Source organism: Doryrhamphus excisus, chromosome 12, assembly GCF_030265055.1.
Source record: "Doryrhamphus excisus isolate RoL2022-K1 chromosome 12, RoL_Dexc_1.0, whole genome shotgun sequence".
Lineage (NCBI taxonomy): Eukaryota > Metazoa > Chordata > Actinopteri > Syngnathiformes > Syngnathidae > Doryrhamphus > Doryrhamphus excisus.
Window position 1 is genome coordinate 616,370 of NC_080477.1, and position 24,953 is coordinate 641,322.

The window sequence follows — 24,953 nt, forward strand, 5'->3', positions numbered from 1 at the left end:
TTTATCGACTCAGGTTTGAGCCAACAAAATCATCCGGAATACCTTTCGAGTCGAGCTTCCGCCCAGATCACTTTTTGAGCGGAAGTGACGTCACGCGTTGTGTGTACGACAGTTGCTTTTGACCGAGCGGTGGCGTTAGCTCTTTAGCTTAGCTTGATGTTCATACTCGTCTCTGAATATTTTCATCCTCGTCATGTTGGTTTGTGTAATTAAAGTGTGCCGGTCCTTCACGGTTAAACTTTAAGGTAAGGTCCTTTTTTAAAAAAAAAAAAATCTGCTGTTCTTGCTTAGGTTTGTTATTTTGGCATGGCTGCCGGCGCTTAGCTACCTAGCCAGCTAGCTGCGCTGGGAAGCTAATGCTAGTCAGCCTATGCTAACGCTACTAGCCTGTTGACAGTTTTTGTCTTCAGTCTGTAACTTTCTTCATCGTATGTTTGTATCACAGTAGCCCCGAATTGTGCTGTTTGTGGTCAAATTTATTATTGGTGTAATTTGTAGTCACGTATAGCCCCTGTAATGTTTATTAAAGTGAAAATTAGGATATGGCACCTGGAGTCGCATTCTCTCTCAATGTTGTTTTCTTCAGAGAGACAATGATGGCGTAGAGGCAAGGAAGGAAGGAAGGAAGGAGAGGACCCGTCAAGTCTCCACAGTGAAGGAGAGGAAAAGGTGTCCTTTAAGATGGCCACAGAACTCCATGAGACCATAGTCATGGCCAAGCAGGAGCGCCACAAAAATCTCTTTCTCAACTACAGGAATCTGAACAATTTCCCTGTCGAGCTGCTCAAAGATGAAGGCCTGCAGTTTCTGGAGAGGCTGTACATGAAAAGGAACTTGCTCACTACCTTGGTAAGCATTAAACACGCCACTAAGCAACCACAAGTCATTGAAGATGCGCTTCAATTCTTGTGAGGTTTGTTTTTGTGTTTGTGTGTCCAGCCTGACAACCTTGCACAGAAGTTACCGAATCTAATCGAACTGTGAGTATTCACAGTAGTATTACAATATTAGTTTAGTTAGCATTACTTTTTAGGGTTTAACCTTTATTTATTCTTTTGAGGTATTTGCACTCCAACAACATAGTGATTATTCCGGAAGGTGAGCCCCCCTCAATGTTCCTATTATGGCCATTGCATGGTCAATAGAATTTGAAAATCATTCATGTGCAGCTTACATACGCTACCAGTCAAAAGTTTGGAGACACTTTCTCATTCAATTGTATTAGAATGTGTCTCCAAACCTTTGGCTTTTGCCACTTAATCAATTTCATGGTGTGCGTGTGTGTTTTGGTTTGTCCCTCAGCCATTGGAAACCTAGCTCGGCTGCAGTCACTGGACCTGAGCAACAACGCCCTCCAGGTGCTGTGCCCAGAGGTGGGCCGACTGAGGTCACTACGCCACCTGAGGCTGTCCAACAACCAGCTCAAGTGTCTCCCACCAGGTAAAACGCTCCTTGTTGTCATTGCATACAAGCTAAGGCGTAGCCACGGCCGTTATTGGGCTTTAATTATGACGCCGTTTTTTTTTTTGTTTTTTGTCAAGTCTGCTCCACAATTTGACTCCCTTCCTAAAACGACAGCAACATTCCAACATTCTAAATGAATATAGGGGGTTATTTGCAGGTGCAGTAATCTCTCGGCCCAGCAGAGGGCAGCATTGTTTCTTTAGACTTGGGCCACTTTTACAGTCAACCACGCTAACAATACCACATCTATTACAAGCAAAGAAACTTATGAAATATGTTGAAAATATGCATATTGTTCAATTTATTTTTACCTCACCTAACTAATAAACTGTACAGAAGCCATACTATAGTCATTTATACTATAGTCATGTATATATCCACACTGTGTCATAGTCATAGCCAGTTATACTTTGTACATATATCTTCATTATTATATTATATATATTATATATATATATATATTTATATAATAATAATAATAAAATATTATTAAAATAATATATATATATAATTATATATATTAACATAATATATATAATATATTATATTTCTTCATTTATTTGCTAATAAGGTATTTATAAATCTGCACTGGATGCTAACTGCATTTTGTTGCCCTGTACCAGTGACACGAGCAATAACAGGAAAGTTTAATCTAATCTAATTCCAAGATCTAATCTAATTCCAGTGTATTTTATTGTTATTTTATTCACCAGGCACTTTATTAGGTACTATTTTGATTGATCCACAGAGGTGTTCATTCATTTAACTCAACATTAACATGTATTAGAGAGTCGGAATAAGAAAGGTCTTAATATTATGCAAACTACAACCACAATAATAAATGAAAAGGCAGTTTTTTTTAAATTCAAATAAAGCCTTTTATCAGATTTAATTGGATCCTGTAAGTACCTCATAAAGAGGCCAGAATATGGGTTCATGCTTTGCTACCAGTCTGGGAGTCCCAACTGGTTTGGTTGGGGGACCCAAATTGTGGAATTGTTTTCAACGGAAATATCTTACACTTAAATGGATTGTTTGCAACGTGTGAAGCGCAGCGGCGACGGCGGCGGAACGCGGTCTTCTCTTGACGGCTCGCCGTTCTCCGGCAGATATTTGCAGCTTTGTGTCAAATGGACGGCGGGTTGAATCCCGAATGACCGCTCCAGACAACTGCCGCTTTTTAAGTCCTGCCTTCCACCCCCGCAGAGATCGGAGACCTGCATGAACTGGAGACTTTGGACGTGTCCATGAACCAGCTCCTGTCCCTCCCCGACCGGCTGCACCGCTGCCTCTCTCTGCAGAACCTGAGCGCCGACCACAACCTGCTGAGCCACGTCCCCCGCCACCTCTGCTGGCTGCACCGCCTCAACCAGCTCTCCATGGCGGCCAACCGCCTCACCTTCCTGCCGCTCGGTCGGTGTCGGTTCCGCTCAAGCCTGTCACGTCTTTGCTTGCATGGAATTATTATTATTATTATTATTATCCAAATCCAAAGTGAGTCACTCTTGTTGTGTTTGTAGATCTGGGCCGATCACGGGAACTGCAGTTTGTATTTGTGGACAACAATTTGGACCTGACAGGCCTCCCGTCCTACTTGTACAACAAGGTCATCGGCTGCAGCGGGTAACGCCACTTCCTCGCTGCTCCTTCCGCTGAATAAGCAAAGTGCAAAGTGCCAAAGAAAAAGCAAAAACCTCTCCTCTGCGGGGTTAAATCCTGCTACGCAAAAGCTACTTGAAGGCATTGGGTCTTTTCACTTAGTAAATATGCTTTTAAGTATGGGATAACTGCAGCATATGAATAAAATGCTTAGTAATGATAATAAAATAATAATAAATAATTTATAAATAATAATAGAATATCAATAACAGTTCATTTGATTTGATTGAACATAATCCATCTGTACACCAGTCCTTTGGCGCCCTCTAGCGACCACGCGGCCTTACATGCTCTAAATTAGCTGCAGCCATCCAATTCATGTGCGTGTTATGCTTATGTATGACATATTTGGTCTTTTTAAATGTGTGACACATGGTCACAGGTGCGGCGTGTTGCCGCAGGTCCAAGCCGGCGAACCGGGCGACTTCCTGGGTGAGGCTCTGAGCCAGGCTCTGGTCGGGCTGCCCGCTGAGGTCAAGGTGGTCGCCTCGGAGGCGGACAGCGTAGTTCCTCTGGAGGAGCTCGCCATGAGAACGCTACACCGCCTCTACCACCACCACCACCATCATCATCATCAGCAGCAGCATCACCACCACCGACATCACACAGGTGACGTCCTGTTTACGTCTGCACCATATGGTCGAAAAACGTAAAGATGACTTATTCCCACCCGCCTCCCCCAAGATGTCAACCTCCTGCCTCCCATCGCTCTCCCAAAGAGTCTTCTGGACCTGCTGCAGTTTCCTCTGGGTCACTGTCACCGCTGCAGCCAAGCCATGTTCACCATCATTTACCCCAAACTCTTCCCGCTGCGGCACACCGCCCTGGCAGGCGTGCACCGCAGGTTTGATACGCTTTCTTTGTATTCCAACATCATATATATATATTTATATTTCTGTATGTATATACGTATATGTGTATAGTATTCAGATCAGTCCTTTGGCAGCCACTGACACATTTCATTTCACACGTCAGCTCTCTCCCTGTGCTTGTTTGTCTTGTCATTTATCGGGTTTTTTTTCCAAACGTGTTGCTGTGTCTGTGTGTGTGTGTGTGTCTGTGTGTGTGTGTGTGTGTGTGTCTAGGGCCACCGTCAGTTTCGTAGCCTACTGCTGCTCCAATCGCTGCCTTCGGACGTTTAACCTACAAGGATGACATCACTGCTTCGGTTGGGCTCCTCCCACTCCTGAGCCCCCGCCGACGAGCACGGGGGCGGCGACAGCCTCGACGACAGCGGACCGTGACGGTGTCCCTGCGTGCGTACGAACTCCCGAAGTGAACTTTGCACTCGGCTGTGCTGGTTGAAACGACGAACTGTCTGCGTTGCAGCTCTCGTAGAAGCAGACGTGAAGTAACCTATCCCGCCCCCGGCCCCCCTGGCCCCCGCCCCCGACTCACCTGAGAGCACTTTAACATGTTTGTTATTCCAGCCAGGACTTGATGTTGAAAGAATGTAGTTGACATCTTGGTCGCCGCCACACACACACACACACACACACACACACAAGGAGATTAATGCCAGTGAATTTAACAAAGCCGCAACCATAAACAAATGCTTTGTCCGTTTTTAAATACAAGCTTTTGTTTTACTTACACCCAAAGCCACGTGCGATGGTGTCACCTTTTGTCTACTCTTGTGTTCCTTGGACAGTAAACACTCGCTGACCTTTCACCCCCGCCCGGTGCGCTTTGGTTGTCTGGATTTGCAACTTGTTACTGTTTCCATGGAAACCTCACATCAGCAACGCATTACTCATGACTTTGTACTCGCCCGGTCACAAGTCTTTAGTGGGAAGTGCCCCCCCCCCCCACCAAACCATCCAGGGTCTTGGATCGCCCAGCATGATGATGCTAGTTAGACTCAGAGTATGTTGGCACTTTAGCATCATATGGCTAGCTACGCTACGATAAGATAACTTGGCATCACCGCTCCGTTTCTTATTTATTCCCTGTTATGTTTTTGAGCTGAATGTAGTCATGGAAGGTCATCACAAGATAAATACATAAATATATTGAGATAAATCCCAATAATTCCCCAATATTTCAGTTTTTTAAATACACAGTCTGATGTAATCATGGTCCATTTTTGGGTTTCTCCTGTTGAGTACAGATTACACGTTTGCCCTTTGGTGCAGGTTTTTGTTCCGAGTGTGTGTGTGTGTGTGTGTGTGTGTGTGTGTGTGTTAATACATCATGCAACAGCTGAGTAATTTCCTGCCTGTGGGTAGTAAGCAAGCAGGCAGGGCCCTGGCTTGGTAGTTGGGGGGGGCGGGGGGTCTGCAAGCTGTGAAATGTCAAGTCTTCACAGCACATCATCAACATTTAACCTGCTTGTCTTTTCTTTATTATTTATAGTAGCACATTCACCTTTGAACTTTGGCCCGATTTCCTTGCCAAAGTGTTGTGTGTCTTGTCTCGGCTTTTTTTGTTTTTGTTTTGTAATTTAATTTGAAAGGAGGCGGTGATGAAAAGGAAGGAGAAGATGAGCAGTCCGAACGTGTGAAGTGACAAGTGATGTGAGAAAGCGGCACAGGCGACAGCAGTAGGAAGAGGATGATTGACAGGTCTCTGCATCTCATCCTTCACACGAACCACGTGACATAGTCACAGTCGACATTTACCCCCTCCCACAAACTGCTGGTTTGGAAAAAAAGTAAGTTTTAACAAGTTTCAATGAAAGAAGATGGATTTCGTGGTTTTAAGGTTTTAACTAACCTTAAGGTCGCTAGCTTGACTTTTTTTGCCACAACATTCCGAATCTTTAATTTTAATTTCTTTAATTTTAAAAATGTTAAATATCCATCGATCAAGTCCATTCCTGAGCTGCCCAGGTTTTTACTGCGTGTTGTGTGTTGATGTAAACCGCTACGCTACGTCAGAGGGCGCGGCCATTTTGTCATTAACATCAAGCATAAAATAATGCCGGGCGGAAACTGTGTAACTGGACCATCAAAATAAAAGACGGTACCACAACCAAATGGCCGTTTGTTGTCTCTTAGGATTAAGGGTAGATGCAAATTGCTCCGAATTTTTTTTACAATAAATCACTTACGTTACATAACTTCCGACCCATATGACGTATCATTTTGTCTAAACTCATCTTTATACAATCGGCTTTAACAGCGACTTGATTCGTCAAAATAATTTCTTTAGAGATGATACATGACACTACGTGTCAGTTTTCAACACTGTCCCATACTACTAATATCAACTTAAACTGTACATTTCGAATCGAATTACTTTCTTGCTTTTGCTTGAGTAGATATTACTTTGATATCAAAATCTCAGAATAAATACTCGAACACATCTTTAATTTGAAAAGTAACATCTACGGTTTTCCATAGAATTGGTGTTATTTGTCGGTTTCAGCAGTATACTGTTGAAAAGTCACATAAGTGTCATATAACAGTACGTGAGTGACATACAAACACAACTCACGGTCGCTTTTGTTTTGTAGAACCTTAACCGGAAGCGTGGCGCCAGTACATCCGCTCTCTCCCGCGAGCGGAGGGAGGGCTCTACCTCCTTATCGCCGTCATTCGGGTGGAAGCGAGCGAGCGAGCGACGGAGCGTGCGGCGTGCGGACATCTCGAAGCGGAATCACGGCAGGTTGAAAGCAAGAGAAGAAGCAAGTCGAGCTTTACCAGGTTGGTCGGCTCATCTTTTTTTTTTTTTTTTTAATCAACTTTCTTTCACTTCCTGCTTGTTTGTTTGTTGCACGAGGCAACAACACAAATCCCAACCTCGCCCAGCGAATAAACAAGTACACAAGAGTATTGATTTATATCGGATGGTTCACTTTCAGGGTATTGACGAAATAACCCGTCATGGGGGGTGGGGGGGGGGTCATTTGATATGTGACCCAGTATTCGTAAATTAGATTTATCCTCCGTGTTACGAGTGAATTTTGACCTTTAAAGGACTCAAGCTCAATGGACACGTCACAGTTTGGAAACAAAACAAAAAAAAACAACAGGAAAATTACATTTTTTTGTGTGTTTGCCGTCGCTGTTCCCTTGACCTTTCACCCGGACCTCAGTTTTGTGCAAAACCCTGAAAGCAAAGTGGTGAACGGCACCTCTTGTATTACCATTACAATATTACCATTACTATTACTACAAGTGCTAGTATATTAATATACTATAATACAGAATAATACCAGCAGTGAGTAACAGGCATGGCTACAGTGGGCTCAGTGAGACTTTCAGCACCGAGGACAGCTCCAGTGCTGGTGCTGAAACCTTTTTGAACATCTTTGTTTCTCATCTTTGTTTCTCTTTTTTAGTCAAATAAAGTTAGGCAGAGTGCGTCACCTTCACAAAAAATATTATTAGCAGCTCTCGGCACCGTACACTATTGTAAATAACACACATATTGTTCAGTAATATGTCAAAACGCAGAACTATTGTCTTTGTTAAGGCACTGTTTTTGCTGTTTAGATAAACATAATGTCTCATTTCAAGGACATTTGCTGTATTGTTGGTGTTTCTAACACTTGTTTTCTAATGTCAGCAAGGACAAAGAGCTCAGGCCGTCCCCTTAAGTAGATCAGCACGTGTGTATTAAATTGCTATCCCGGTAAGAACCGCAAACGACCGCAAAGCAGCGAGTGTCTAACCCGACCGCAGAGCGTTTTTGCGGTGTAGCGTTTTAACCGACACCATTAAGCTGTCACACAAGTGTAAAAAGCGGTCTTAGCCACCATAAAACAACAAGTAAACACTCGGCCTTTGCTTTTAATGACGCATAACCGCGGCGTAGAGCGCCTTTCTCATCACTCACAATCGACAGGCAAGTGTAAAAAGAAGTTAGCCACCCGTCACACCTTCCGGGGCTGCTTGTTCTGATGTTGCTGTTATATAAGACGTAAAAAACAAAAGGATAACGTGCTTATGTAATGATTCACATCGTGCGTGACCACATTGTTTACGGCATTGTAAGCTAGCTTATATTAGCTAGCTCATATTAACTCATTTCCTCGTGTTTACTGCACAGCAAAGGGGAAGAAATATGTGTGCACGTTTCACATAAGGGTTGGATTTTTTTCAGATTTTGCTGTTGTAAAATGTCTGAAACATACAGGCAGCATTTTGGCATGTTTAAGCGTCATGCAAGTGTAAAAAGAAGCCAATCTCCGCTCAAATTAACTCATTCAATCCCACCCCACCCGTTAGATGATTTGGGCTGATCTTTCAAGACACGCAGAATATTGGAACCCACCAAAGGAAACATTAGACTCCCGTCTTTCATCAGGAAAAAAAATCTTCTTTCTACCTTTTTCCGTTCTTTAGTAATCAGCAGTCCAACATAGGGAAGTTTCAGGAAAATATCAGTTCCCGACTAATAAGGGAACTAATATTACAAGCATAGCTTTCATTCATACTAATACCAAGATGATATTAGTATGGCTTAAAATTGCTCAGAATAGCCACGTATACATGGACACAAATATTCCAATTACATTCGCTTTATTTGTCAAACGGAAAGAACTGAACCTTTGTATACACCTCATTCCCAAAGAAAAGTGTCAATCCCAATGAATACCGCATTTAACGGACTGTAATTCGCACTTTTTTATATAGGTTGGCTGTTCCTGTGACTTATACTCCAGAGCGACTTATAAATGAAAAAAGTGTTTATGTTCCATAAACACTGGACACCTTTTGTGTTCATGTTTATTTTTAGTGTAGCTGAATTAGCATTGTGTTAGCATATCTTACACCTATTCAGCCTGTTCTCTATTCTTTTATTATTCTTACAACTTGCCTTCCAAGAGGACCTAATGTCTGTTTTAGTTAAGTCGTTTGGAAATTAATTACCCGCAAAAAATGCCACTTATACTCCAGTGCGACTTATGTATGTTTTTTTTATACCTAATGATGCATTTTTGGTCTTGTGTGACTTATACTCCAGTGCGACTTATGTATGTTTTTTTATACCTAATGATGCATTTTTGGCCTTGTGCGACTTATAGTCCAGAAAATACAGTATTTATATAAAACATGTCCCGAGTTAAATGATAAAATATTAGCCAGATTGAATTGTATCTTTTCCTGTTTTAATGAATCCCGGGTGCGTTATGAGATATGACGTAACACGCAACTCGAGATGTTCTTCAGTTTTAAAAATGGAGGCCAGCAATCGGCACTGGACTGATAAGCAAAGTTTGTTTTTGATCCAAACTCAATTTCAAAACTGATCGAACGAATGACACTCGCAATTGGGAGTTATTCCAACAAGTGGAAAAAAAAAAACTCTGGGAAGTCGGTATCACGTGATGTTGATGTTTACGTTTTTCTGGGCATGCCCTATTGACTATTGTGTTGGATTATAGCGGCGCATGTAGACAGGAGATTGGAATATTCCTTTCCATGGTATAGCAGCCCATGTGAATATAGCTTGTGCTGCCGTAGCTGATTGTTTCCGACGCTGTTAAGCTAATGTGGTACCCGATGCTTTACGTGCCGTAATGAGCCCAAAGCTGGTCGTTGATGCAAGATCACCTGTTTTGATTGATTTTTATTCATCTTCACCCTGAAGCGTGCATTCAGTCCTTACATTACATTACAAACTTTTCCATTGGCACCACAGCAGTTTTCCACACAATTCCGTGTACAGCGGTCCAAACTTCCGGGTGGTGGTCAGCACATGGTCACCACCGGTGCTTTATGGGAATTATCCAGCCACACCCACGGAGCATACATTCACATATTTGGCTCTTAGACATGGATACTATTGTTTTTGGAAAAGTCATTCGGAAAGATTAAATTCGGAAAGAGGAAAAAGTCCTCATGTAAACGTGGCTAATGAGTGAATGCTGATAGCGGCGTTAAAAAGAAGCTAACTGCCGCTTACACGAGGACGTAAATGTGACCTAAAGAAAAGGGAGCGCATGTATGGCAAAAAGAAGGGAAAGTGGTGTGTGTGTTATGTAAGTTGTGTGTGTATAAATATATAAATATAAATATATATATATATATATCTCCATATACCCACACAGTATATGTGTGTGTAGGCTTGTGGATTAATCCAGCGGGTTTTATCCTCAGTGAATGGGACAGCGGGGCTTTGCAGTGATTATCCCTGCAGGCCTCAGATGATTGCTTTGAATCTGCTGCACTTCCCACTCTGTCGTGTCTCCTCGTCCCACGTGGGCTCTTTCACAGAGACGCTCAAAATGTCCAACAACACTGAAGTCATGAAATAAGATTTTTTTTTATTTTTTTATTCTACGCATCCTCCAACGTGCCTCCATTTTTGAACTATCACAGAAAAATGACATTTTTATCTTAGCTCCTTGCAGAAATCCACTTTCGTTTATTTTGTTCTCTCAGTGGGCGACTCGTCTCCGTCTCCACAGGCGCCATATTGAAATTCAGCCAGTCCTTCAACCACATTATGAATACTAAATACTTGTAATAAGTACATAATTGATATTTCAAAGGTTGATCATGATGTATGATTCATCCAAAGATGGCCGACATCCAACCCAAATACGGTAATGGTAATGGTAATGGTAATGGTAATGGTAATGGTAATGGTTTCATTTCATTTGAACATGCATCAGATTCCAATTGAGTGCATCCCATAATCAGTTCCCAGTTCCACATGTCCAAAAGGAGTAGGAAGAAGCAAAGCTTATTAAATCCTACCCCTCCATCTGGTACTTTTACAATCACTAACTGTTACATTTGTTCACTTCCTGCTTTCCATGATATAGTTTGTTTTTTTTATTATTATTTTTTTAATTATTATAAAAATGCATTATAAATTATTATAAAAAATCTAAATTTTTAAAAATAAAAAAAATATATTTTTTATTAATTAATTTTTTTTTATTTTGAGCTAATTGCTTGTTTTTAGCCTAATGCATTATTTTAGCTGTTTGAAGATGAACTATATCAGCAAGTTGAAGTATTTGTGATTTTACAAATAAGGAATTAGTATGTTCTCTGTAGGCGGCATTATGAATTATCCTTACTGGCCTTTTTTGCAGTACATTTAGCCAGTGAAGATTGCTTTTATATTTATTAGCCCATATTTCCATATATCCCATATCACATATATTGTTGGCGAAATATGTATGGCTAAATTAACATCAAAGTCATTGTTATACTTGAATTTTATGCTGTTATGCTAACAGTGATAAATGAGGGATGATTGGACAAAGAAAGAGCCAAAAGGGGCTGTAAAAACGGCACCAAAAAGCACCCAAACGTGCCAACGCACCACATGGAGTATTGGCCGTGTTACTTTGTGTTACGTTGTGTTACATTGTGTTACGTTGTGTTACGTTGTGTTACGTTGTGTTTCTTGGCAGCCAGGCGTGAAGCGGCCAAGGCGGAGTCTGAATACTTTGAGCCTCCAGGCTCCCATGATGCTCTGTGGCCCGCTTCCATCCTGGCGCATGTTTCTTGTTTATAGGTCAGCGTGCACGCGGGCGCTACGTACGCAGCATCTGTGTGGAAGCGTGCATTTAGCTTGTAGCGCTGCGAGCTAGGCTAAGCTAAGCTAAGTCACAGTTAGGATAGTTTGACCAAAAAGACGAGAAGGGGCTGCTTGCCGGTGGGGGTCCTGACGGAGACAAAGCAGTCAGGATGAAGTGAAGATCAGCTTATCTCATTTGGAGCCACAGCTTTACTACCTCTTTGTGACCTCCAACAAACCAGGAAGTAGTCTTTTCTTCTTCCTGCTTCTTCTTCCTTCTTCCGATGACACCATGATGGGATGTCACGGATGAGCCCTGCAGGCTGACTAAGCGAGGATACGATTGGTTAGCATGGTTAGCTTGTGAGCTAGCGGCCATCTGGAATCCCTGCTACATAAGAGCTGTGTTGTAAACACTGAATAAAAGGAGTGTAAAGGCGACTATAGGGGTGCTAGTTCATGTCTACAGCGCTCTAATAATGTTCTAAATGGGATTTTCAAAGTCATAAACATTCATAAACATTTACATTTATTCATATAGAATTTTATATCAGGGAAGTTCTTTTGTCGCTAACGGGTGTGGAGCCAATGAACCGCTGTAATTAACCGATATTCTTCATGTAACGAACACAGAAGGATGAACAACACAGTGTCTAGCTCCTTTCTTCAACGTCACCATTGATTATGCGGTCCTGTGGTGGTGAGTTCAAGTGCCCTGGGAATTTTCAGCGTCTGGTTCAGGCTGTCAGACATCAACCAATGCCAGACCTCAATGCAGGCTCGGTCCCGGTGGAGATGAGGTCCACGTAGGAGATGAGGTCCACGTTGGAGATGAGGTCCACGTTGGAGATGAGGTCCACGTTGGAGATGAGGTCCACGTTGGAGATGAGGTCCACGTTGGAGATGAGGTCCACGTTGGAGATGAGGTCCACGTAGGAGATGAGGTCCACGTAGGAGATGAGGTCCACGTAGGAGATGAGGTCCACGTAGGAGATGAGGTCCACGTTGGAGATGAGGTCCACGTAGGAGATGAGGTCCACGTAGGAGATGAGGTCCACGTAGGAGATGAGGTCCACGTAGGAGATGAGGTCCACGTAGGAGATGAGGTCCACGTAGGAGATGAGGTCCACGTTGGAGATGAGGTCCACGTAGGAGATGAGGTCCACGTAGGAGATGAGGTCCACGTATGAGATGAGGTCCACGTAGGAGATGAGGTCCACGTAGGAGATGAGGTCCACGTAGGAGATGAGGTCCACGTTGGAGATGAGGTCCACGTTGGAGATGAGGTCCACGTTGGAGATGAGGTCCACGTAGGAGATGAGGTCCACGTAGGAGATGAGGTCCACGTAGGAGATGAGGTCCACGTAGGAGATGAGGTCCACGTTGGAGATGAGGTCCACGTAGGAGATGAGGTCCACGTAGGAGATGAGGTCCACGTAGGAGATGAGGTCCACGTAGGAGATGAGGTCCACGTAGGAGATGAGGTCCACGTTGGAGATGAGGTCCACGTAGGAGATGAGGTCCACGTTGGAGATGAGGTCCACGTATGAGATGAGGTCCACGTTGGAGATGAGGTCCACGTTGGAGATGAGGTCCACGTATGAGATGAGGTCCACGTAGGAGATGAGGTCCACGTTGGAGATGAGGTCCACGTAGGAGATGAGGTCCACGTAGGAGATGAGGTCCACGTTGGAGATGAGGTCCACGTTGGAGATGAGGTCCACGTAGGAGATGAGGTCCACGTAGGAGATGAGGTCCACGTAGGAGATCAGGTCCACGTATGAGATGAGGTCCACGTATGAGATGAGGTCCACGTAGGAGATGAGGTCCACGTATGAGATGAGGTCCACGTAGGAGATGAGGTCCACGTTGGCGTATATCGCTGCAGGAAAGGAGGGGGGGGGGGGGTCCAGGCGGCCCCCAGAAAGGAAATGGAGTTGTAGAGGAGAGAGTGAGTAAATCCTCTTTCCCCTCTGACTTTAATCTGTCACGGCCTGAGCTGCTGTCCGTCAAATGGGCGGGGCGGGGGGGGGGGGGGGGTGTAATGGCGCTCGGGCCTTGACTTGCAATTGATGATGATGATGGATGAGGTGAATGGATGAAGGTCCGTCTGCTTGCTTCTTTCTTGTCTTACATTGGCTCAAAAAAGTGGGAGTCCACTAGACTGGGGGTGGGGGGGGGGGCGCTATCGGGGAACACCTCCCTGTCAATCACATGACTAAGTCCCGCCCTCAAGCTTGAAGTCCACCCTGAGAAATAGTTTTAGTTTAATTTGAGTTTGTGATTGGCTTAAAAAAACATGAAATATACCTCATATTCATTCATTCATATTCATTCATTCATATTCATTCATTCAAAATTATTTACATTATTTGTACAAATTAATGTTTACTCTATCTCTATCTCTTTCTATCTCTCTCATCTCTATATATCTCTATATATCTCTATATATCTCTATATATCTCTCTATCTCTATCTCTCTCTGTCTCTATCGCTATCTCTATCTCTATTGCTATCTCTATATATCTCTATCTATCTATCTCTATCTCTATTTATCTCTATCTATATATATATAAATCTCAATATATCTATATATCTATCTATCTCTATATATCTCTATCTATATAGCTCTATATATCTCGATCTCTATATATCTCTAATATCTCTATCTCTATATATCTCTATCTCTATATATCTCTAAATATCTCTATCTCTAAATATCTCTATACATCTCTATCTCTATATATCTCTATATCTCTATCTCTATATATCTCTATCTCTATATATCTCTAAATATCTCTATCTCTAAATATCTCTATACATCTCTATCTCTATATATCTCTATATCTCTATCTCTATATATCTCTATCTCTATATATCTCTATCTATATCTATCTCTATATCTATCTCTATATATCTCTATCTCTATATATCTCTATCTCTATATATCTCTATCTATCGCTATCTATCTCTACATATCTCTATCTCTCTATCTATATAGCTCTATATATCTCTATCTCTAGCTCTATATATCTCTCTCTATATATCTCTATCTCTAGCTCTATATATCTCTATCTCTATATATATCTATCTCTAAATATCTCTATACATCTCTATCTCTATATATCTATATATATCTCTATCTATATCTCTATCGCTATATATCTCTATCTCTATATATCTCTATATATCTCTTTTTCTCGATCTATCTCTATATATCTCTATGTCTCTAGAAATGTCACCATTTGAAGTACCATAATTTGTTTATTAGTTTTAAAAAGACGATATGTTGTTGACATCAAATTGTGTTCTAAGGATTGATTGTAATCAATGCCAAAGAAAAAGTGCAAATAGATCCATTAAATAAGTTTTTCCACCATGTATCTGCCTGGCCTCTTGTTGCTGGGCAGATTTCATAGGGCTCCGTCATCGCTGCCCCAAGCCACACCCACTAGGCTTGCTCAGTGCTAAGGAAGTTTATTCATACGGAACCGCTGCTCTGTATTAAATATGAAGCGCTGACAAGACGCGTGTCTTGAAGGAACGTAGGACAGGAAATGGGACAAAGACGCCTCGGCGGATGTTGGTCCGAGCAGGAAGCGGCTCGGCTGCAGTAAGATGAGCATCCCATCAATAAAGATGGCAGATGGAAGTTTGGCTTTTATGAAACGAGCACCGATAGCAGCTTTATGTAACGCTCGTTACGCTTCATCTCGTTACGCTAATCCTCCTGCTAGCTTATTGTGACGGCCAAATGCAAAATGCCAACATCAATATTTGAAAGCGGAACGGCGAGGGGGGGGGGCTCACAAAAGTAGCTTTCCGAGCTGGCGTTTATGAATTATTACGAGGCTGGGAGGAGGAGGATCAGGCAGGGTTGGAGATACTTCATCACACACGACTACAATACGTTTATGACATCATACCTTTAGATCATTCATATTCATGACATCTCATATGACATGGACTCATTCAACCTCAGCCATTTTGGCATCGAGCGGCCATTTTACACCATTTGGACTATTTCTTTCTACCTTTCTCCCTTCTTTAGTAATCATGAAAGTTAATCATAATCATCAAGCGTACTTATTTGTTGATATGATGCACCCGGAGCGGGGCTGCACGGTGGTCGAGTGGTTAGCTTGTAGACCTCACAGCTAGGCGACCCGGATTCAATTCCACCCTCGGCCATCTCTGTGCGGAGTTTGCATGTTCTCCCCGTGCATGTGTGGGTTTTCTCCGGGTACTCCGGTTTCCTCCCACATTCCAAAAACATGCTAGGTTAATTAGCCACTCCAAATTGTCCATAGGTATGAATGTGAGTGTGAATGGTTGTTTGTCTATATGTGTCCTGTGATTGGCTGGCCACCAGTCCAGGGTGGGCCCCGCCTCTCTCGCCCCAAGACAGCTGGGATAGGCTCCAGCACCCCCGCGACCCTCGTGAGAATAAGCGGTAGAAAATGAATGAATGAATGATTCGATTGAGCTGGTTTCATAATTATACCTTTTGAGTGTTAAGTTGGTGTGTGATGAGTTTAGTGTTCTTTGTAAGAACACTAACACATTCCAAAAACATGCTAGGTTAATTAGCGACTCCAAATTGTCCATAGGTATGAATGTGAGTGTGAATGGTTGTTTGTCTATATGTGCCCTGTGATTGGCTGGCCACCAGTCCAGGGTGGACCCCGCCTCTCGGCTGGGATAGGCTCCAGCACCCCCGCGACCCTGGTGAGGATAAGCGGTAGAAAATGAATGAATGCACCGTCTCCTTTCTACACTGTTCTCCTTGTACTGTGAGGCGTTCAGGTGCACTCGTAATTGGGAGTTAATTGTTTTTCATTTGCTACACTTTGGGAACCTCGGCTTGACAGCTTTACAGATGCCATGTACCCCCCCCCCCCCCCCAACACAGAATGTAAACGACATATTCTGAGCCTCCTCTGTCTCTCTCTCTCTCTCTCGGTGCAGTCATTCCAGTTGAGGTGAAAGGTCAACACCCATCATGGCGGACGACGCGGACATGCGCAACGAGCTGGCCGACCTGCAGACTCGTGCGGACGAGATAGCCGATGAGGTAAACGCGACGTGCTAACGCCAAATGTCACGCTTAGGACAATTTGTCTCCTGACATTTTAAGACGTCTTCTTCCTCCAGACTAGCGGACCATGTGACCCCCCCCCCCAACCCCCCCTCCCCCCTCCTCCCGCCATCCATCACTTCTTAAGTTTTTCTTTTTTAGGAGAACTTAGTTCTTCTAACGAGCTAAGAGGAAGCAGATCATTTGGTGCTGCAGCAGAATAATGGAGGATCTCTAATGGCCTCGTTAAATATTCATGCTGCATAATGCAGATGGGGGGGGGCAGATGGAGGGATGAATGCTTGTATTGATGGATGAACGCGTGAATGGGAATAAGGCTGGATGGATGAAAAGATGGTCATAAGGAGGATGGATGGATGGATGGATGAAAAGATGGTCATAAGGAGGATGGATGGATGGATGGATGAAAAGATGGTCATAAGGAGGATGGATGGATGGATGAATGAAAAGATGGTCATAAGGAGGATGGATGGATGGATGGATGAAAAGATGGTCATAAGGAGGATGGATAGATGGATGAAAAGATGGTCATAAGGAGGATGGATGGATGGATGGATGAAAAGATGGTCATAAGGAGGATGGATGGATGGATGGATGGATGGATGGATGAAAAGATGGTCATAAGGAGGATGGATGGATGGATGAAAAGATGGTCATAAGGAGGATGGATGGATGGATGGATGAAAAGATGGTCATAAGGAGGATGGATGGATGGATGGATGAAAAGATGGTCATAAGGAGGATGGATGGATGGATGGATGAATGAAAAGATGGTCATAAGGAGGATGGATGGATGGATGGATGAAAAGATGGTCATAAGGAGGATGGATGGATGGATGAAAAGATGGTCATAAGGAGGATGGATGGATGAAAAGATGGTCATAAGGAGGATGGATGGATGGATGAAAAGATGGTCATAAGGAGGATGGATGGATGAAAAGATGGTCATAAGGAGGATGGATGGATGGATGAAAAGATGGTCATAAGGAGGATGGATGGATGGATGGATGAAATATAGCCTAAAGAGGATGAATAAACGTGTCTGAAGATGGATGGATAAATGAACAGATGCCTACTTTGATGATCACTGATGGATGAATGGATGGATGGATGATCATTGCATGGATGGATGGATGGATGGATGGATGATCATTGCATGGATGAATGGATGGATGAATGGATGATCATTGCATGGAAGAAAAGATGGATGAATGAATGGATGTTCATTGCATGGAAGAAGAGATGGATGTATGGATGGATGAATGAATGGATGATCATTACATGGAAGAAAAGATGGATGGATGGATGAATGGATGATCATTGCATGGAAGAAAAGATGGATGGATGGATGAATGGATGGATGAATGGATGATCATTGCATGGAAGAAAAGATGGATGAATGGATGGATGAATGGATGATCACTGCATGGAAGAAAAGATGGATGAATGGATGGATGAATGGATGATCATTGCATGGACGAAAAGATGGATGGATGAATGGATGAGCATTGCATGGATGAATGGATGGATAGATGAATGGATGGATGGATGGATGATCATGCATGGAAGAAAAGATGGATGAATGGATGATCATTGCATGGATGAATGGATGGATGAATGAATGGATGGATGAATGGATGATCATTGCATGGATGAATGGATGGATGAATGAATGGATGGATGGATGGATGATCATTGCATGGATGAATGGATGGATGAATGAATGGATGGATGAATGGATGATCATTGCATGGAAGAAAAAGTGGATGAATGGATGATGATTGCATGGAAGAAAAGATGGATGAAGGGATGGATGAAGAAGTCAAGTAAAGACGCATGGATGGTTGACTGGATTGATGGATGAAGGGATGGATGAGTGGATGACTATCGTATGAAAGGATGGAAAAAGCAACGGATGAATGGAAAGAAGGGTAGATGGCGAGTGAACGAACGAACGGATGGATGAGCGGATGGATTGATAGACAGCCGTATTAATGAATGGGTGACATTGATGGACAGAGCGATTGACGGATGAATGAATGGAAAGATGGAAGTACGAATGGCTCGGTAGATGAATGGATGAATGGATAAAAGATGGATGAATGGCTGACTGATGAAGTGGTGAAATCCTGGATGGATGGATGGATGCTGCTTGTTGGATACTTGATGGACGGACAGAGGTAAATACGGTCTGTATGAAATGACGAGCGTATGGGCGTGGTCCACGGATGAACGAGTGAACGCATGCCAGTCCAGTGTGGATGGAGAACAGGAAGATGGAGGACAGGATGTTCTAACTGTCCTCTGGTCTTCTCTCCACAGTCGCTGGAGAGCACTCGCCGCATGATAGCTCTCGTGGAGGAGGTGAGTGATATCTTTATATATATACACATGACCTTTGACCCCGCCGTCATCCTCAAGTCCAAAGCCTCGGCCTCATTCCCGTAGACAAGCTTTGATAGCGACGTATGAAACCTCCCGTGGCAGGCTGCGCCGTGCTTCAAATGAAGCGCCCCACCTCCACTCAGCCTTCCACTGTGAAGTCATTCTTCCTAAGCTTCCACTTTTAGACTAAAGTGTCCTGGTTGTGTCTGCCACTGTTTGGGCTGCCTCACATCATCACGCTGGGGGGGCGTGACGAGGGGGGGGGCAACTTTTTGACAAAGTGAGCTCCTCTCCAGGGACAGGAGGGATAAATATAACCCAGCAATAACCCACACAGCGTGCATAATGGACGCTTTTCATAACACGCTGGAATATCAACACCAGCTGCCTTCATATGAAGCGCATCTGCTCACAGCTCAGCGGCTTCACCAGATTTCACTTCAACCATATTTCTATTATCATCTACATTTTTATGCTATGTTTTCAAAACTGTTAGTTGGTTCCTTCATATGAGTTCATCTTCTTATTTTCTTCTTAACATTACTTAGTAAGGGGCTGCACGGTAGTCAAGTGGTTAGACCTCACAGCTAGGAGACCAGGGTTCAATTCCACCCTCGGCCATCTCGTGGGTGGGTTTTCTCCGGGTACTCCGGTTTCCTCCCACATTCCAAAAACATGCTAGGTTAATTAGCCACTCCAAATTGTCCATAGGTATGAATGTGAGTGTGAATGGTTGTTTGTCTATATGTGCCCTGGGATTGGCTGGCCACCAGTCCAGGGTGGACCCCGCCTCTCTCGCCCCAAGACAGCTGGGATAGGCTCCAGCACCCCCGCGACCCTCGTGAGAATAAGCGGTAGAAAATGAATGAATGAATGATTCGGTTGAGCTGGTTTCATAATTATACCTTTTGAGTGTTAAGCTGGTGTGTGATGAGTTTAGTGTTCTTTGTAAGAACACTAACACATTCCAAAAACATGCTAGGTTAATTAGCCACTCCAAATTGTCCATAGGTATGAATGTGAGTGTGAATGGTTGTTTGTCTATATGTGCCCTGGGATTGGCTGGCCACCAGTCCAGGGTGGACCCCGCCTCTCTCGCCCCAAGACAGCTGGGATAGGCTCCAGCACCCCCGCGACCCTCCTGGGAATAAGCGGTAGAAAATGAATGAATGATTCGATTGAGCTGGTTTCATAATTATACCTTTTGAGTGTTAAGCTGGTGTGTGATGAGTTTAGTGTTCTTTGTAAGAACACTAACACATTCCAAAAACATGCTAGGTTAATTAGCGACTCCAAATTGTCCATAGGTATGAATGTGAGTGTGAATGGTTGTTTGTCTATATGTGCCCTGGGATTGGCTGGCCACCAGTCCAGGGTGGACCCCGCCTCTCTCGCCCCAAGATAGCTGGGATAGGCTCCAGCACCCCAGCGACCCTCGTGAGAATAAGCGGTAGAAAATGAATGAATGAATGATTCGATTGAGCTGGTTTCATAATTATACCTTTTGAGTGTTAAGTTGGTGTGTGATGAGTTTAGTGTTCATTGTAAGAACACTAACACATTCCAAAAACATGCTAGGTTAATTAGCCACTCCAAATTGTCCATAGGTATGAATGTGAGTGTGAATGGTTGTTTGTCTATATGTGTCCTGTGATTGGCTGGCCACCAGTCCAGGGTGGACCCCGCCTCTCTCGCCCCAAGACAGCTGGGATAGGCTCCAGCACCCCCGCGACCCTCGTGAGAATAAGCGGTAGAAAATGAATGAATGAATGATTCGGTTGAGCTGGTTTCATAATTATACCTTTTGAGTGTTAAGCTGGTGTGTGATGAGTTTAGTGTTCTTTGTAAGAACACTAACACATTCCAAAAACATGCTAGGTTAATTAGCGATTCCAAATTGTCCATAGGTATGAATGTGAGTGTGAATGGTTGTTTGTCTATATGTGTCCTGTGATTGGCTGGCCACCAGTCCAGGGTGGACCCCGCCTCTCTCGCCTGAAGACGGCTGGGATAGGCTCCAGCACCCCAATAAATGAATTACTTAGTAAGCTAGCTTGTTAGCTGGACTATGCTGACTATACTATGGTTATGTTTCAGGTTGGATATTAAAAAAATGTGTTATTGTTTTCATTACCTCTAGAAATCCCAAAAGTACGAGACATTATGTTTTGATAGCAGTTAGTTAATTAGTTCATGACTTCATTAGTTGGTAAACAGCAGAGGTGGGAGCAAGTCGTTGTTCCAGTCAATTCATGTTCAAGTCAAGTCAAGTCAAGTCAATTCAAAGTCATAGGCTTTAAAAAAAATAATAATAATAATAATTCCAAGAGTTAAATACTTTGAACATTTCACTCAAGTCATTCACCGGAAATCCCAAGTATTCCCAAGTCATGAGACTAACGTCCGAGTCGAGTCCCGAGTCAATCCCAAGTTGAGTTGCAAGCCTTGGATTATGTTGTTTAGTCCCAAATTATCAAAATTATGACTAGAGTCGGAATTTTATGACTCCGCTCCACATCTGGAGTTAACAGGAATGATGATTGAGGATTATGACCTCCTCCTAGCTTGACATCTGTTGGTCGGTTAGTAAACAGGAATACGGATCATTGTTGTTATCTCCCGCAAGCACAACAAAAGGTTAACACAATCATTAAGTGGTTAGCTAGTAGCTTTAGCCACTATTGTATTTACCTGTACCAGGGTCAGACGTGATGTTTTGTTGGCCGTTATTTAGCTAGTTAGCTTAGCTAGCGGAAGCTAGCGTTTTGGGTAAGTTGGTTAAGTTAGCATGTTAGCAGCATTGTTGTCATTAGCAATCACCGTTTGTACCGTTTGTGGTACTTGTACCGAGATTGGTCGTTAGTTCAGAGGACTCATTGTGTGAGCAGATACGTTATGATCAGCGTTTGGTGGTCGAGTGGACTTTTATTTGGGCGTGTCATGGCGGTCACATGTCGCCTTGGCTGGACGATGGCGTCCACCGTGAGATGGTTTTCATGGTTAGAAATCGATTTTCCGTGTATTAGTGCACAACTGCTACGAGCGTCCACGATTGGCGTCCAAGTGCACTCCGCTTCCCGTTCCCGTTCCTGTTCCTGCAGGCACGTGCCGGTGCAGGTGTCGTAAAGGCTTAGGGATCGGGGTCAAGATTACGCTAATTGAATAAGCACACGGCAGGCGGGGGGGGGGGGGGGGGGGGGGCAGGGCAGGGAGAACGCCGCTCGCCCTGCCTCGCCTCGCATCATCTGATAACGCGAACGCCATCAAAGACACGTTGAAATTGGAAGTCATTTAAAATTCATGAAGTTCCTTTGTAGAGCAACACGGGAAGCTAATCTCATCCGGCGAAATATGAAATATCATACATATCATATTGTTCATTATGAGACCATCTTATTACCCTGGGACATTACCATAAGGGACTGTGTCTATGACTCCGTCTATGACGTCGTCTATGACTCCGTCTATGACTCCGTCTATGACTCTGTTGACAGCCATAAAACCGCGGGCGACGCGTGGCTGTCACTTTGAGGTCAGCGTCCTTGCCTCATGCTAATGTGACCCCGAATTAATTCTTCTTGAACGTGCCCCCCCACGACCTTTCCTATATACACTCTATATGTATATTTACATATACGTATACCAAGGCGGGGCAGGAAGTCTGAGGGCGTTTCTCCTCGTTTGCAACCTCATAAAGGCCTGCTAAGTTACGAGCGCGGAGGAGATGGAAATGACAAAGGGAGAATAGGAGTTTATAGAAATATACGCAAGCTGTCATATTAGTAGTAGTAGTAGTAGTAGTAGTAGTAGTAGTAGTAGTAGTAGAAATAGCCCTTTATTCTTGTCACTTATACAGGAGTACAAGCGAAATTGTGCAATCATCCGTCCATACATATACATATACATATACATATACATATACACATACACATACACATACACATACACATACACATACACATACACATACACATACACATACACATACACATACACATACACATACACATACACATACACATACACATACACATACACATACACATACACATACATATACATATACATATACATATACATATAAATATACATATAAATATACACCATACGTATATACCTGGACGAGGGGAGTGGCGTACTTTAATAAATATATCTTAATTATATTCATTTCATAATACAACTTAGAATTATTATAACAAGTATATTATATTTTATTTTATTTTTAATAAAAAGGTATTTCTTAATTTAGTTATAAATTTATATATATGAACATTATTTTTATTATAACAAATAAACAATGTTACAATAACTAATATTTATAAATATAGCATTATTATGCAATTATATTATATATTATAAAAATATATATTAATATATTAAAAATATAAAATGTATTATATATTATGTTGTTATTGATATTTTAAATATTTACTTTAATGGTAAATATTTGATTGGGTGGATATTTTTTGTTTTTAATTTTTGTTTTGTTTTTAAAGCAGCTTTTGTCAAAATTCCATGGAAATTTTTGATTATTTTTGTGTGCCGTATTTAAGAAAAAATATGTCATACTTATACAAATAACAAATATAGGACAGATTGAAAAATATTCCCTCTGAGAGTAAGGGATAAGATGGAAAAATATACATAAACATACATATAAAGTTTTTTTTTTTTTAAATAAAAATATCACAAAAATCTAATACTTTTTTTTTTAATCCAAGATTACATTTTTTAACTTCAAAAAGAAACAATAAAAGAATGTAAAAAAATGTACAGTATATCCAGTATATCATATAAATACCCATTTATTCCTACTCATCTAAATAGCGCATTGTGTTACTTGTGTGTGTGTGTGTGTGTGTGTGTTACTTGTGTGTGTAACTCGTGTGTGTCATGGAGACTTGATGTCACCACAGTGTTTGATGCCAGTTGGCCCACTCAGACACATCCTGTCCTGGAGCTTTGGAGCCATAAAGTGATTCCTTGTGGATAAACAAGCATGTTGTCAGCGCCGGTCGGTAATCGCTACACCGTGACATCGTGCCCTGATTCCGTACCATACCATGATACCACCATACCATACCACCATACCATTATACCACACCACCATATCATACCACCATACCACCATACCATACCACCATACCACGATATCACACCATGACTCATCCACATTTCCGGTGAAAGCGATCCTTAGCCTCTGGCAGCGTGACAGAGCAGACAGTATCAGTGACACGACCGCCCGGGTCTTGCGGTTCTGGTCTCTGTGCGCCGCCCGGAGAAGGTCAAATCCCGCTGGCGTCCAAAATAGCTGATGCATGAAGCCGTGGCCCCTGGACTTGGATATCTGTGGGAGAGCTCATGGAGAGCCAGAAGCTGTTGTTGGCTTAATGAAGTGTGTCTTTGTGTGGTAGCCGTGAAGACGCACACGCTAATAATGCTACTCACACAAGACTGATGCTTCATCAACAAATACTGGATCTGGACCACTGAAGATCACATCTTCTGGCAGCGTTGTCAATAAAGTTATTGTAAGAATACGGAGGGAATATTAAAGCTACATCTTATGGAATTCATACACTTTGATCCATCCATTCATATTCTGGTCAAAGTCCAGACAAGGGTCATAGGTCATGGGTCATGCCCATAAAATTCACTCATCTATCAAGTTCTGCCTTTCCAGAACGTATATCCCAGAAGATTTAGCCAAAGATTTTCTCCTGAACATTTCTTTCAGAAAAGCTCTATCCAGATGTTTCAGACCAGAAGGCTTAGTCAACAAGGTTCTGTCCAGACAGGTTACTCAGAAGGTCAGTCCGTAGTCCTTAGTACGTAAGGTTTAATCCTGAAGATTCACGCTAGATGTTCAATTCAGTTCCCAGTCAACAAGGTTTGGCTGGAAGGTCAATTTCAGGCGCTT

At 42.7% G+C, this 24,953-nt stretch overlaps 2 protein-coding genes across 7 annotated transcripts in view; both read left to right on the forward strand.

Moving 5' to 3' along the window:
- Positions 1–70: 70 nt before the first annotated feature.
- Positions 71–6,730, forward strand: lrrc28 (leucine rich repeat containing 28). 5 transcript variants are annotated; one of them, XR_009132297.1, is made up of 12 exons: positions 71–245; positions 587–669; positions 756–849; positions 940–980; positions 1,061–1,098; positions 1,303–1,440; positions 2,671–2,877; positions 2,985–3,087; positions 3,506–3,732; positions 3,808–3,967; positions 4,209–5,776; positions 6,581–6,714. XR_009132297.1 is itself a non-coding variant. In XM_058089664.1 (10 exons), exons 2-10 carry the CDS (start codon positions 682–684, stop codon positions 4,276–4,278), a joined length of 1,152 nt encoding a protein of 383 aa, XP_057945647.1. In that variant the 5' UTR covers positions 71–245; positions 587–681; the 3' UTR covers positions 4,279–6,082. The 5 variants fall into 5 exon arrangements, 1 of the variants encoding a protein (XP_057945647.1); XR_009132296.1 differs by having other exon boundaries at positions 587–849; positions 4,209–5,687; positions 6,581–6,730; XR_009132295.1 differs by having other exon boundaries at positions 587–849.
- The window catches only part of LOC131139780 (synaptosomal-associated protein 25-A-like), a 38,145-nt gene continuing 19,816 nt past the window's right edge, over positions 6,625–24,953 (forward strand). The window contains exons 1-3 of one of the 2 annotated variants that reach the window (XM_058089666.1): positions 6,625–6,770; positions 16,519–16,624; positions 18,971–19,012. In XM_058089666.1, coding sequence (XP_057945649.1) covers positions 16,553–16,624; positions 18,971–19,012 — 114 coding nt within the window. In that variant the 5' untranslated portion in view covers positions 6,625–6,770; positions 16,519–16,552. The remainder of the gene's footprint in view (positions 6,771–16,518; positions 16,625–18,970; positions 19,013–24,953) is intronic. The other variant, XM_058089665.1, reaches the window with a different exon arrangement.